General features: G+C 44.5%; 1 protein-coding gene across 1 annotated transcript in view; it reads left to right on the plus strand.

Moving 5' to 3' along the window:
* The window catches only part of SWAP70 (switching B cell complex subunit SWAP70), a 66,530-nt gene that overhangs the window by 47,113 nt on the left and 4,205 nt on the right, over positions 1 to 15,212 (plus strand). Inside the window, exons 6-9 of the mRNA XM_070626322.1 lie at positions 1,076 to 1,184; positions 2,916 to 3,097; positions 9,268 to 9,375; positions 11,036 to 11,202. Of these exons, the coding sequence (XP_070482423.1) occupies positions 1,076 to 1,184; positions 2,916 to 3,097; positions 9,268 to 9,375; positions 11,036 to 11,202 (566 nt within the window). The remainder of the gene's footprint in view (positions 1 to 1,075; positions 1,185 to 2,915; positions 3,098 to 9,267; positions 9,376 to 11,035; positions 11,203 to 15,212) is intronic.

Below are 15,212 nucleotides of genomic sequence, written 5' to 3' on the forward strand. Positions count from 1 at the left end.
GTGAGCTGCTGCCACAGCATGGCTACTGACAGATGAGTGGTGTGATCCTGTGCCCGGGAACCGAACCCAGGCCACCGAAGCAGAGTGTGTGCCAGACTTTAACAAGCCATCATCAGGGCTGGCTCAGAACATAAATTTTTTTTTTTTCTTTTTGGAGATTGGCCCTGAGCTAACATCTGTGGCCAATCTTCCTCTTTTTTTTTCTCCCAAAGCCCCCAAGTACATAGTGGTATATCCTAGTTATAGGTCCTTCTAGTTCTTTTATGTGGGATGCCGCCTCAGCATGACCTGATGAGCTGTGCTAGGTCTGTGCCCAGGATCTGAACCAGCGAGCCCTGGGCCACTGAAGTGGAGCATGCGAACTTAATGACTTGGCCGTGAGGCCAGCCCCAAACTTTGGAGGTTTTAATTTGTATCTGAACTATCACCCTATCTGTATTTGTTGAAGAACATTTAAAATACCTAAGATCTCACTCTTAAATGATCATGTATTTTGATGGATCAAGTGGTATGGATATATTAATGCCTTAGGGTGTGCAACACCCACTAAGGGATCTTCTTAGATTCTTAGATTCAACTAAACTAAACCTGGTGACTCACAAGATTATGCTAGGCCATACCAGTCTACTTAAAAGGATGTAAGATGGGAACCACAGCTTTCCAACAACAACACTGCAGGTGCAAGGATTGGAGAGCTGCATCAGGCAGGTGTGGGAATCACCCTGGCTTAGAAGCCTCATAGCCGGTAGGAGTCAGTACCTCTCGTACCAGTTCCACGGATGTACCTTGCAGCGTTCCTGTGAGGGATGTGCTCTGGTGCCAGAGTCACTGTGCTCAGGAAAGGCCAAAGCATGGCATCCCCATCAGGCGTTGATGGTTCTCCCAGTCCAGATGGAGTGTGCTGCTCGGGGCTCGTTGTTACCATAACTAATGTAGGAATAAAACAGCAGTATGCATTTATAAATACTTTTCATTGATGTTGAGTTTCAGCCAGATTTGTATAAATAATTGATTGAATTTAATTTAAATACTGAAAAATACAATTTTAAAGAACTAATTTTGCTTTCTGTTTTAGTCCCTGCCTGACAAAGATGGAAAGAAATGCCTTTTTCTCGTAAAATGTTTTGATAAGACCTTTGAAATCAGTGCTTCAGATAAGAAGAAGAAACAGGAGTGGATTCAGGGTAGGGTAATTTTTATTATTTGTCATGGTACAGGTTGAGAGCTCTGACTCTTTATTTTTGTATCTCATTAAAGATACTAAGGCGTTTCTTCATTGTGTAGTTATTTCTGCATGTAACGTAGTAGCTGAAAGAAAAATTAAGAAGAATTCCCAAATTTTTCATCAATTTCTTTTGCATAATGAGCTTGTGGGAAAATTATAAACTGGACATTTTAGGCTTTATTTCACACTTATTATTTAAAGCGTGTGGAATTTCCCCTTGTAGGGATGATGAAGTGGCCATCTTAAGTTTTTAGTAACATATAAAACAGAAGAGGAAGAATGCAATACCTTTTGAATAATTTGAATAATTGTCAAGATCTGTTATTTCCACATATTATCTCAAGAACACAAACTTTTGATTTAATAACTTTTAAGCTAAAGTATTATTCTAAAATTAGTAAATAATGAAACACTATATGAGATTTTTTTTCTTTAGTCATGAAAGGGGATTTTGAATGTGGTATTTTTGGACATGGGTAAAATTATATTCTATTGAAAACCGTGGTCATTTTTGGTGTGGTTTAAGAGTTTGAGGCAAGCACCCCTAAGGTTTGAATCCTCTTTCCTGAATCACTTGGGTTGAGTTACGAATTCGGTAGCAGTTTCCTCTTCTGTGAATGGGTAGGATAATAGTACCTGCTTCTGAGAGTTGTTGCAAGGGCTAGGAATTAGATAATGAAGATACACTTGCTTATTTTTAAAATGACACATCATTGCAGAAATGTTTGTGATAGATTGCAAACAACCTAAGTCTCCGTTAATTGGGAAATAGTTGGATGAATTATGGTGCAGCTACGCGATGGAGTACTGTGCAGTACGTTACAGAGCTTTATGTACTGATAGGGGAAGCTCCCAAGATAAGCTAAGTGAAAACACCAAGGCTCGGAGGAGTGTGTTACGCCACCATTTGTGTCAAAAGAAGATGGAGGATGTGTATACACGTTTAGTTATATATGCTTAACACTTCTCAGGAAAGATGCACCAGCGTTAGCATGATTTGCTGGTGGAGAGGGGAACCCAGTACTTGGGGATAGGAGTAGGAGGAAGCCTTTCTCTGTGTCCTTTCATGCTTTTGGATTTGAGCAGTAAGAAAGTATTAGCTATTCAAAAAGTTAAATTTATATAGTTTAAACAATCAGGAACGAAATCAGATTTCATATAAAAATTAGATAATGCACGTGAAGCATTTACGTATGGGAGGCGTTCAGTCAATGGTAGCTGCTGTGATCATCTCAGGAAGCGGGCGTATCGGGAGATGGTCTCATATGGCATAGGTGAGCGGCAGACGCAGCACAGCAGATCTGGTACCAGGAACTTGGAATCTCAGCCTTCACTGTGTCTTATTCCTATTTTGCCTTTTGAGAAGTGTAGAGGAGGAGTTGAAAGCGTTGTAAGTTTTTCAAACGTGTGCAGTATTCTTGAATCAAGTATCTGTTTAAGCAGATAGATAAGCAGTTATGGAATTTTGGAGCTGGAAGGGATTTTAGAGATCATCGCTCTCATTTTAGAGGTGAGGAAACTGATGCTGCAAGAACTGATGTGACTTGGTCCCGTTCACACTGCTACTCAGTGGCGAAATCAGAAGCGACTCTGGGCCTCTGTCTGGTTTTCTCTGCACTGTGCCATTTGTGTATTAGGCTTACAAAGAATCAAGGATATTTCCCATTTTTTTCTCCTGCACCTTTTATAGCCATTCATTCTACTATCCATCTGTTGAAGTTGGGCAGCCCCCCACCACACAAAGAAGCCCGCCAGCGTCGGAAAGAACTCCGGAAGAAGCTGCTGGCTGAGCAGGAGGAGCTGGAGCGACAGATGAAGGAGCTCCAGGCTGCCAACGAAAACAAGCAGCAGGAGCTGGAGGCCGTGAGGAAGGTGGGAGCGGGCGCTGGCCCGGGGAGGGCTCTCCATGTCATCGCAGGGGCCACAGTGCTGACTTCTGAGCTCTGGTTTTACCAAGACCAGGTTACTGTAATTTTAGGGAGATTTTTTGGTGAACTGTGTTCTCAAGGAGTGTATCTAGACCGCTGAGTGAGACATCCTGCTTTTCCCAGCCCTGAAAGTATGAGGGTCTCAGGGCAGCAAGGACAGTTCATTGACCAGAAAAGCATATTTGTAAGAACAATGAACATAGTTGAATTTTGTTAGAGAAAGATAAGAAATTTTGTTTCCCTGGTCAAGGTCACTTGTGGTGACCTGGGCAGGTTCTGCTGCTTTTTTGCTTTTTCCCCCTTACCTCCCATTTCCACTCGTGAGTACTGTGGAAGAGCCTTAGTGTAGAATTGTGGGGTTTACTTACCATCTGGAGTCAAAGATGCAGTCTGAGCTAGTTTCTCTTTCCATCCGATGGCTAGAAGGTCAGGTCCCATAGGCTGTCCAGGAGAGTCGACGTTCCCTGAGAAGCTTTGTTCCTCAGTTGTGTCATGGTTCTGGGGGTGGTGGTGAGTCCTCAGTGTGTGAGCATGGTCTTGATTTGGGACTCCCTTGGGTTGAGCCTCTCTGCCTTCAGTCAGTGAACACCTGTTAACCACAAGCTCAAAGACCCTTTTGTGTCCTGTGTAGTAGCACCTTTGCCCTGGGATATGGGGGTTGCTCATAGTAAAGGCCCCACATTCCTGGTGGGGTTCTCCCTTTGCAGCTTGTGGAAATGTCACTCTCTGTGCTGACGTCCTCTGAGTAGATTCACAATTAAAGAAATTTTGATGCTTTTATAATCTTAGGAACCATGTAGGCATACAATCTTAGAAACAATTGTTTGTATCCAGCACACCTACGTCCTAAAAGCAGCTTCTCAGGTCTTGCTGCTCTTTTTCCCGAGTCACTCTTGCATCTTGCCTCTTTTGGCTGTAACACACTTTCTTTAAAAACTCCCTTAATAGGCCAGGAAGAGCACCTGCAGTGTGTGAGTGCTGGTTCCTCCATCCACTGTGCACATAGCACAAGTGAGTTTTATGAGAGTGGGATGGGCATCTGGGCTTTGTGTCCTTCTTTTGTAATTTTTAAAAGTTATGGAATAGGTCGTACATACAGAGGAGAGTATGAAATATATGTATACAAATAATCATAAAGTGAACACCCCTGAAACTACTACCCAGGTTAAGATACGATACTGCTCATATTTTAAAGCTCCTATATCCTTTTTCTTTCTTTTTAATTTTTAGAAATTTACAGACAGTAAGATTTGTGGTTTATGTATATAGTTTTATGAGTTTTTACATGTGCCTGGATCCTTGTAACCACCCCATACAGAATACAGAACAATTCCAATGCCCCAAAGAATTCCCTCACACTGCTCCTTGTACTCAGACTCTCCCCTCACCCCAACCCCTGGAGACCACTGATCTGGTCCTGTATTTTTGCCTTTTCCAAATTGTCCTGTAAGTGGACTCGTGCAGTGTGTGTTTTCAAGACTGGGTTCTTTCACTTAGTGTCATGCCTTTGCGATTCATCCATCTGGTGTCCCCTCTTTTAAACTCTGCATCGCAGGAGCACGTAGATGCCCTGCTCTGTGTTATGTGAATGTGTGCCTGAGTGGGCAGGGCCTAGACCAACGTAGGCAGCTTTCCCACTGCTGAGTTTTATAGAATTATTTCAGTTACTGATTTGGGATTTGATGGATAAGTGTTGGAAAATTATTACAGATCCCTTAATAATCTTGAATTTTCTTTTTCTTATCAAGAAGTAAAATTCTCCAATTTTTCACTGAAACATTTGTGGAAAAATACTGCTTAAATGAATATTGTAATCACCTGGAATTAGGTTACTTACTTGTGGGTTTTGTAAAATTTGATAGGCCTTATGTAATTCAGAAGAGGGAATAAGAAATCATGGTAGTTTTTGTAAATTAATAGGTTTCGTTAAAGGGTTTACCCAGATAAGTTTAAAAAAAATGACTTTATTTTCTTAGAGCAGTTTTATGTTCACAATGAAATTATTAAGAGGACGGTACAGAGATTTTCTGTTTGCCTCTTTCCCCAACACATGCGCAGCCTCACCCATTATCAGCGTCCCCCGCCAGAGTGGTGCATCTATTAGAGTTGATGAAATCTACACTGACACATCCTAATCACCCCAAGTCTTGGTGTTGTACGTTCTGGGGGTTTGGACAAATGTCTAATTACATGTCTCTGCCATCACAGTATCATTCAGAGGAGTTTCTCTGCCCTAAAAACCCTCTGTGCTCCACCTGTTCATCTTTCCCCCCCAAATAATTTTTACTTCCACTTGTGTTTCTTTTAAAAAATAGAGTCATTTGAATAGTTATTACAATCGTGTGGTTCAAAAATTTAAAAGATAAAAGGGATTCAGTGAAAAGATTTTCTTCCACTTCTTTCTTCCCTCTACCTAGTTCCCACCGCTTGCCTAAGATAACCATTATTTTTCATTTCTTGTGTATCCTTCTAGATTTACTTAATATATGTATACAAGAAAATATGAATATACATTATTTTCCCCTTTTTTAAACATAAAAGTATGTATCCAACCTTAACAGTTCTGCATCTAGTTTATTTCACTTTATATGTGTATATATATATATATATTTTTAAGATTTTACTTTTCCTTTTTCTCCCCAAAGCCCCCCAGGTACATAGTTGTGTATTTTTAGTTATGGGAACCTTGTTGTTGTGGCACGTGGGCTGCTGCCTCAGCATGGCTTGATGAGCGGTGCCGTGTCTGCACCCAGGATCCCAACTGGTGAAACCCTGGGCCACCAAAGCGGAGCGAACTTAACCACTCGGCCAGTCCCCTATATATTTTTTGAGATCTTTCTATGTCACTATAAGGAGAGCTTTCTCATTCTTTTTAATGGCTATATAATATTCTATTATATGCCGGTATCATTACTTACTTAACCAGTCCCTATTGATGAACATTTGGGTTGTTTTAATTGACAGTGCTACAGAGACTTATTTTGTGGCAGTGTTAATACATGTTCTAATGTATCTGTAGAATAAATTCTCAGAAGTGGAATTGCGGGATCAGAGAGTATATATACATCTATAACTATGAAATCTAAGCTGATGGAATAGCCACCATTTCAAATTTTTCTATTCACTGCGCCATAGGAAAAAGCGTTCTAGGGTTTGGCATTTAAGTATGCCAGCCCAGAAATGTCACACTTCACTTCTATTTACAATACTTTGACCAGAGCTAGTCACATGTTTCTGATGAAAAGTCAGCGTCAGTCTTACTGGAGTTGGTGTTTGATGAGTCATTTTGCTCTTGTTGCTTTCAAATCAGATTTCATATAAAAATTAGATAATGCACGTAAAGGGTTTACGTATGGCAAGCGTTCAGTCAGTGGTAGCTGCTGTGATCATCTCAGGAAGGGGGTGTATCGGGAGATGGTTTCATATGGCATAGGTGAGCAGCAGACGCAGCACAGCAGATCTGATACCAGGAACTTTGAATCTCAGCCTTCACTGTCTTATTCCTGTTTCGCCTTTTGAGAAGTATAGAGGAGGAGTTGAAAGTGTTGTAAGTTTTTCAAATGTGTGCAGGTTTTCTTTCTATGTTTTTTTTGATCTTTCCACAGTTTTACGAGGATGCATGTGGGTGTGGATCTCTGTCTTTGTCCTAGAGTTTGTTGAGCATCCTGGATGTGTAGATTAATGTTTTCCGTCAAATTGGGAAAGTTTTCAGCCATTATTTCTTCAAATAATTTTCTACTCCTCTCTCTCTTTTCTTTCCTTCTGGAACTCTCATTAGGTGAATGTTGGTGCACTTGATGGTGTCCCACATCTCCGTGAGGCTCTGTTCATTTTTCTTCATTCCTTTCTCTCTCTTCTTCAGAGTGCCTTTCTATCAATTTATCTTTGATAGATCATCTTGCAGCCCAGATATATGGGTGAGAACCTCTAGTGAATTTTTCATTTCAGTTATTGGACTTTTCAACTCCAGAATTTCCATTTGGTTCTATTTATAATTTATTTTTATTGATATTCTCTCTTTGGTGGGATCCCCATACCTTCTACTATCCCTTAAGTGTAATTTCCTTTAGTTCTTTGAACATAGAACTTCTTTGACGTGTGTGTTAAATCCACCAGCCGGGCCCCTTTTCAAGGGCAGTTTCTGTTGCCCGCTTTTTTCCCTATGTATGAGTCACACTTTCCTCTTTCCTCTCTTCTTATAATTTTATGTTGAAAACTGGACGTTTTAGATAATATATGGTAGCACTCTGGGTATGGATTCTTCTTCTCACCCAAGGGCTGCTGTTTGCTCGTTTATTTGTCCAGTGACTTGGCTGGACTATGTCAGTGAGGTCCTTTTTCCTCAGGGTGGGAAGCCGCTGACCGTCCTGCTCAGAGGCACAGCCGTAGGCGTGTGCACGGTCACTGGGGTCGCCAGGATCACCGTGATGGTAGCAGGGCTCCTTCGAGTGTCTCTTTCCTGATTTCTCTGTTAAGCTGCCTGCTTCTAGTGGTGTCATTATCCAGCTGTTAGATCTCACTGATCTCCAGCTGATTATTCTGTTGTTTTCAGCAGTGCCATGGGGCCTAAATTGCCTGATGGTCTGATATTACTATCATTCAGACCCGCGTAGAGTCTTTGAGACTCGTTCCTGTGACATGAGGGCTCTTCTTTGCTGTCTTGCCCTGGGTCTCTGTCAGACTTCTAGCTGGTCTGTGGTTTAGTTTGTTGGTCTTATGGAGCTACGAGCCTCCTCTTGTTTTTTTTTTTTTTGAGGAAGATTAGCCCTGAGCTAACTGCTGCCAATCCTCCTCTTTTTGCTGAGGAAGACTGGCCCTGAGCTAACATCCGTGCCCATCTTCCTTTACTTTGTATGTGGGACGCCTACCACAGCACGGCGTGCCAAGTGGTGCCGTGTCCGCACCTGGGATCCGAACCGGCAAACCCCGGACCGCCGAAGCCGAAGGTGCGAACTTAACTGCTGCGCCACCGGGCCGGCCCCGAGCCTCCTCTTAATTCCTTACCACCAATATCTCCGTTGTTTTCAGTAGCATCTGCAGGCTTGAACTTTTTCACACTGTGTTCTAAATAAAGTCAGTTCTTTTGAGGAGAGCTTCAGAGCCTGCCTTTCTCCTGGGCAAACAGCTGTGCCAGTGCTCTGGAGCTGGCATTGGAGACAGTGGGCTGCTTCTCTTGGAGTGATATCCCATCTCGACAAGCCTGTCACGGTGGAGGTGGTAACCTCTGGTCTCCTCAGCGTGTTTCTCCCAGTGCGGAACCTCTGCCCTACAGATGAGTGGGGACAAGGCTGATGATGCTCAGTATTCTCAGCCTGTCACACCTGAGGTAGAACTTGTGCCCTGTGAGTGGGGGCTGGTGGAGGAAGAGAGCCCCAGATCTCTTAGCCACTCTTGTCTAGAGTAGGGTTTCTGCAACATGGATGAGGGTGAGAAATACTGGCGGCCTGCCCCTCCTGGGGAGATATTGTACCCTAAACTGTGAGCTGAGGAGAGAGAGAGCCCTGTCTGTGTTCTTGGTTCCATGGCCGTGGAGCAGAGCTTCCTGCTCACTGACATTGTGGGGGAAGAGAAGGGGCCACGCTGTGGCTCAGATGCAGTGGACTCCCGCTGTTAGAACTGAGATTGTTGATTTTCTTGGATGAATTTTCCCCATTTGCTGCATGCCCTTGGGATAACTCCTAGTTTTATTTTTGTTTTTAATTGTTTTTTCACTGGGGAAAGAGTCCATGGAGTTCCTTATGCCATCCTTCTGGAAGCTGAGCTCTGGTAAAAATCTTAAGGAATAATGTATGAGATGACAAAACTGTCCAGGAAGAGCTCAAGAAATAGATCTTGAACCTCATGAACGATTTTACCTCAATAACTATTCTAAAATTTTCTCTGCAAAACGTTGTTCAGAGTTATCTGTAGTCATTCGTTTACCTAATTTGTGTGTTGATTGGGAAGGTCGTTGGAATGGAATTCCAGTGGATCTAAAAGTTTTCATTCTGTCTTTACTGAACATTAAGAATGTTTGACTTCTCCCATATGTCTAAGTGTGACCATTTCTCTCTCCAAATGCGCTTTCACTGGAACGTTTCCTGCTTTTCTGTGGATGGCTTTTCGATTGGGTAGAAACTGGAAGAAGCAGCATCTCGGGCAGCAGAAGAAGAAAAGAAACGCCTTCAGACTCAAGTGGAATTACAGGCCAGGTTCAACACCGAGCTGGAGCGAGAGAAGCTTGTGAGTCCCATGTGGCTGGGGAATGCTGCAGCGTTCGCTCACGGCACCAGCCGGGGTCAGGGGAGGGACGAAGGCCTGGGAGGCTGGAGTGAGGCCATCTTGTCAGCTTGGCTCTGCCACTGACTTGCAATGGGAAAGCTACAGGGGAGTTATTGGGGAAGTCATGTGTTCGTGCATTCATCCGTTATTGGTTTATCGAGCACCTTCTATGTTCTGGGCACCATGTGAAAGATATAGAGGTAAAAGACATAAGCCTTGCTTTCAAGACCCTGAAGCAGGAATTTATGGACTGGGGTGCTAAGGGCTGTGGTTAAGGTGACTGTATATCCCGGTTCGCCTGGGACAGTCCCTGCTATCCTGGTGTAATTATTTATAGCGTCCCTTTTCCTTCTCAGAGAGTCCTGGCTTGGAAAATAAATAGCTATGGAAAAACTAAGCATAGGTTTCATGACATTTCTCCTCTGTAATGAGCAAAGTGGGGGTTCTGAAATCTTGAGAACATGTGAGTTCTCGTCTGCTCTTAGCAGCTCTGACTCATCTGAGAGGTTCCCATCCCCAAGAGACTCAAGAGCTAGGTGGTTTTAGACAGTTGGCTGGTTAATTGGAACACGGGTCAAGGGGTCTGGGTTTGCTTCCTTTCTTCTCTTTTGTGTTTTTTTTGTTTTGTTTCGTGGAGGAAGATTAGCCCTGAGCTGACATCTGTGCCAGTCTTCCTCCACTTTATATGTGGGTCACTGCCACAGCATGGATGACGAGTGGTGTGGGTCTACACCTGGGATCTGAACCCATGAACCCAAGCTGCCGCAGTGGAGAGCGCATAACTTAACCACTGTGCCATGGAGCTGGCCCCTCTCTGCGCCTTCTAACTGAGCATGAGTTTTCTCTTCTTCAAATCGGGGTTTATCATATGATCTCTCATGACTCTTACGAGATGAAGTGAGCTAATATGAGTGAAAATATTTTAGAAACCACAGACACATAGGCTAATGTGTGTTGTTACATTTAGGATGTCCTTGTCTTTTAGTTTTTAGGGCAGAGGTTCAAAACTCTTTAACCCAGAGGGGAGAAACCATATGTCTTTAACCCAGAGGGGAGAAACCATATGTTTGTGCTACTCGGTTACTCCAGGGCTGGAGGTGCCCCAGGGAGGGTGATGGGAGGGATCAGGCAACCACCCGAGTGCAGGGGGAGGCGCTGCACGTTGCTCTTTCTTTTTCCCATTATTTTAACCCTTGGCTCTTCTGACTGGTAAGACGTTCATTCCTTTTAGAGAAGACTGTGTTGGTAAAGAGCTTGTGTCTTTAAGATAGACAAAAATTGAAAGAGAAATTATACAGGGAATCATTTTTTTTTTTCTTGCCTGGAGTCTTCAGATGTGGAGTAGAAGGGATGGAAATTATACCAGGGCAGGAAAACGGCCCTGGGGTTGTAGTTTGTGCCCTGGACTCCGTCGGCGTGTCTTGGTGTTGGTATTGGGTGTGGTGCTCTCGATCCCTCTGTCCTTGGTTCAGACTGGAGGGCGGGGCCCTGGCTACCCTGGCGGGCTGCAGCGGTGGGCTGTGGCGGGCTGTGGCAACCCTGCAGGATGGGGGCGGAGTGGGAGGCCTTCCCCAAGCGCGAAGTCTCCCTGTGTTTACACATGACCCCTTTCTACCATCAGATCAGACAGCAGATGGAAGAACAGGTTGCCCAAAAGTCCTCGGAACTGGAACAGTATTTGCAGCGAGTACGGGAGCTGGAAGACATGTACCTAAAGCTGCAGGAGGCCCTCGAGGACGAGAGACAGGCCCGGCAAGATGAAGAGACCGTGCGGAAACTTCAGGCCAGGTGGCAGATCAGTTTGTACACTGTACCTTTATGTACTTTGCTGGGGCTAAATCGGCTTCTAGGAATGCCTCACACCCGGTGGAGAGGGAGGAGGGTCTCTGCCAGATGAGAGGGACCCTGGAGGCTTGGCTGGCCACGTTCTTGCCCTCAGTCTAGGGCCCTGGGACCCTGGCTTCCTGGGCTGTATCTGCTGTCGAGCAGTCTGCTGGGTGTGTTTGACGGGGTGCCCTTCATCGTATTCTCGAATGTCCGTGGACCCAGGATCAGCTCTGCTGGGAACCTGGCTTGTTTGACATGTTCCAGACCAGAGAGGACCCCTGGTATGGAGACAGGCGTGCTTCAGGCCAGAGTTACAGCACTTTTGGGGGATAAGGAGGAAATAAGCTGTTTCCATTTGGTCATTCAGGATTGGTGATATTCCTTACATTACGTTACTTGAAATCTTAGTTTTAGAAGTTCTTGAAACCTAGGTTTTTTTCCTTAGAGCTTTTAAGGTCGGGTTTACTGTTGATGATGGTCGTGTTCTCACATGAGAAGTCTCCATTTTTGGCCTTTGTAGCAGCAGGGAGGATGCGGTAGAATGAAGACGCCAAAGAGAACATCGGAGCTCCCCTGCGTCCGTTCCTAACTTGCTGCCCCGCTGCTTTCTTTGAGCGGCCATCAGGGATGCCATGCTGGGAATGTTTCCCCAGTTGCAGCGGCTCTGCAGTGTAGACATGCCGCAGGTTTCATGACCCCGGTTTTGGGAGCAGGTGTGAGATGAGCTGGGTGGATTTTCCACGGCTGCCGTTCCACCTGTGGAGCAGCGGAAGATGCCGTTTAATCTTTGGGTAGGAAGAGAGGAAGAATGAGGTCTTTGTTGTGTACTTTGCTAAAAATGACTTCAAAAATCAATAATTAGGTTTTGAAAATTTTGATTCCATTAAGGAAAAATGATATTTTAAATAGAAAATTAAATGCTTAGCACGTTGCTTGGCATTTTTAGGTCCCACGGTATGTGTTCGCTGTGCTGTGGGTGTTAAGCGGATTCTTGGAGCTGCCATGCAGCTGCCACTGGGCAGTGACGTTAGCACAAGATCCCCCGCACGCGAAGGTCGGAGTCCCACATGACTTCCGAAGAGAGGCGTTCTCAGGGACACTGGGTGCTTTCTGAGCCTCTGTATAATTTGTAGCGTGTCCAGAGTTTATAGGTTGCCCTTGTGCAGAGAATTCAGATGAGCTGTGGCGTATTACTTCTCTATAGTTTCGAGAGAGGTTGGGTATGACAGGGCAGAGATTAGAGCACACAAGGAACCAGGTAACTCTAGAAGTTTATGAAAGTGTTAGTTATTTTGTGTTTATAGAATGAGTGATGTTTTGAATAAGAGACAATTTTTGGTAATTCAACTTGTAGTTTTTAACCGGTGGTCAATATCAGAATCACCTGCAAAGCCTTTAAAAAACACACATGTAGGGCCTGTCCCACATTTACTGAATCAGAACATCTGTGTGTGGGAGCCAGGCATGAGTATTAATTTTAAAAAGCTCTGGCAAATTACTTTGTACACTCCGATTTAAGTAAATAGCAAAATGGTTTTGCTGCTGCATACCACGACGTACAGCTCTGCTCCAATAGCTGAAATTACTGCAAAAAGTGAACTTTTCCTTGGTGTGCAAAGGCTACTTTATAAATATAATTATTGCACTCTTCTAAATTATTTTTCTTTTCACTTAGTTTTTGGAACTTGAAATGGACAAATTTGCCCCCTCTAGTGGTCATTTTTGAGTGAGGCAAGTCCATCTCTTTCCTGAAGTCGTACAAGGCTGAGGGAGGGAGGCCTTTTGTCCAACTGGCAAAGGGACTTTCTCCTTGCTTCCTGCTCCTCAGAGAAGCCCTTTTTGGGTAGAAAATCAAGGAAAGTCACCGTGGAATTGGGATAGAAACATTGAAGTCGGGCACTAATGAGATGGCACAGTCTCAGGCCGCAGGTGTGCGAAGGGCTGGTTAGTTACCCTCCCTTCCTTTCTTTAAGCTACAGCAAGTCCTGCTTGGACTCTGGCATCTCATTGTTCTTCCAATGGGTGGTCTTTCTCTGTCAGTGTCTTAAGTTTCCCCAGAGATACTTGTTCTAGTCCATTGTTTAAATACAAGAACTTTGCCGTGAGCCATCTGGGTCTTACAGTTTTTTTTTCTTTAAGATTGAAGTTTGTTTTTTTTGATGTGTAATCTGAAGGTTGTCTAGCCTCTTCTGAATGGGAACTCAGAAGAAAACTGTTCATTTAACATTTGGACAACTCAATTATTGGAAAATTCTTGAGGCTGAGCCATAATCTGTCCCATTTATAGCTTCCACCCACTGGATTTTTGGATCTTAGGGCCTGGGAGCGTCCCTTAGTCATGTCTGTATTCTCAGCAACTGGTGCAGTGCCTGGCACGTGGTAAGTGCCCGAGGGATAATTGTTGAATGAATGAATGGGTCCAAGTTCTACTCATTGGGGCCGGTGGAACAGCAGTCTCTTCCACCTGATAATACTTTCCAGGTATCTGAAGGCAGTCAGGGACTGAGCTCTGGAGTGAGGTCTGTGTTTGATCCCCAGCTCTGATGTTTTCTAGCTGTGGAATTTTAGAAGTTATTTCACTCCCCTGAGCCTTCAGTTTCTTCAGTCACCAGTCTTGTCGGGTTGTTGTGAAGATTACACGAGATAATGCATGCAGAGTGCTTGTTGTGATGTCTGGCGTGTGGTAGTCACTCAGAGTGTGTTAGTTTCAGTTCCTTTGTCTCATTTGCAAGTAAGGAAGATATATAATGTGTAGGTTGTCAAAATAAGCCTTCATAAAAGTTACTGACCGGCTGGGATGATGACTTTAGACCAAGATGAGAGTTTAAAATATCAACAGAACAAGTACAGGATCCACGAGGCTTAATAGCGGTTCATTTGAAAAGCTTCAGGGTTTTAGTTCCTTGTGATTTGATTGCCAAAAACGTCAAATACTCTCAGGCAGCCTGAATGAATGTGAAGCGTCCAGAGCAAATGAGGTGATAGTCCCTCGCTAATAATAAGAGCTGCTGTTTAGTCAGCACTTTCTCATGGTTGGTATTGTTCTAAGTGTCTTACCTGCATTATCACATTTAATGCATTGCAAACCTTTGATGAGGGGTGTAGTTCCGTTGCCTTTTTTTTTAAAGCGTGGCACCTGAGCTAACATTGGTTGCCACTTTTTTTTTTTTGCCCCTTCTTCTTCTCCCCAGATCCCCCCAGTACACAGTTGTATATTTTAGTTGTGGGTCCTTCTAGTTGTGGCATGTGGGATGCCGCCTCAGCATGGCCCGATGAGTGGTGCCATGTCCGCGCCCAGGGTCCAAACCGGGGAAACCCTGGGCCGCCGAAGCAGAGCGTGCGAACTCAACCACTTGGCCACGGGGCCGGCCCCTCCTTTTCCTTTTTTATAAATGAGGAAACTGAGGCAAAGCGAGGTTAAACTCTTTGGTCAGGGGTCTTGTTTAGAAACCACAGAAGTCAACTTGGGTTCAAGCAGTGAAAGACATTCTTAGAAAGTTCTTGAGTAGTTCACCAGTTCCACAGAAAAGCAGGCGGCATGCCTAGAACACAGGCACCAACCGTGGGAGGCTGAGCAGCCCAAACCACAGCCGAGACCAGGCCACGGCATGAGTCCAGTGAGGCTGCCGCTGGTGCCAGCATTGGCACTGTGGGTCAGTAGTCACCATTGCTCCTGCCGTCACTCGATGCTGGACGTTGCTGTCACTAGCAAGATAAGTTCTCCACTGTCTCTACTCCTTTGTGTCAGTTGTTTCAAAGTTCCAGGAGGGGCATCTCCTTGGCAAAAGACCAGCTCAGGCTTCCGCTGTAGCCTGGCTGCCAAGGGGCAGGAGGGCAGATGTCTAGCCTTTGGCTTCTAGAATGGGAGATGGGCCCTGCTTTCCATGAAGATGCCTACTGTGGCAGATTCCCTGGGCACATGAAGGGGCTTTGGATGCTGGGCAGCCCAAACACCTGCAAATATCCATTCC

Source organism: Equus przewalskii, chromosome 6 (assembly GCF_037783145.1).
Source record: "Equus przewalskii isolate Varuska chromosome 6, EquPr2, whole genome shotgun sequence".
NCBI classification, from domain to species: domain Eukaryota; kingdom Metazoa; phylum Chordata; class Mammalia; order Perissodactyla; family Equidae; genus Equus; species Equus przewalskii.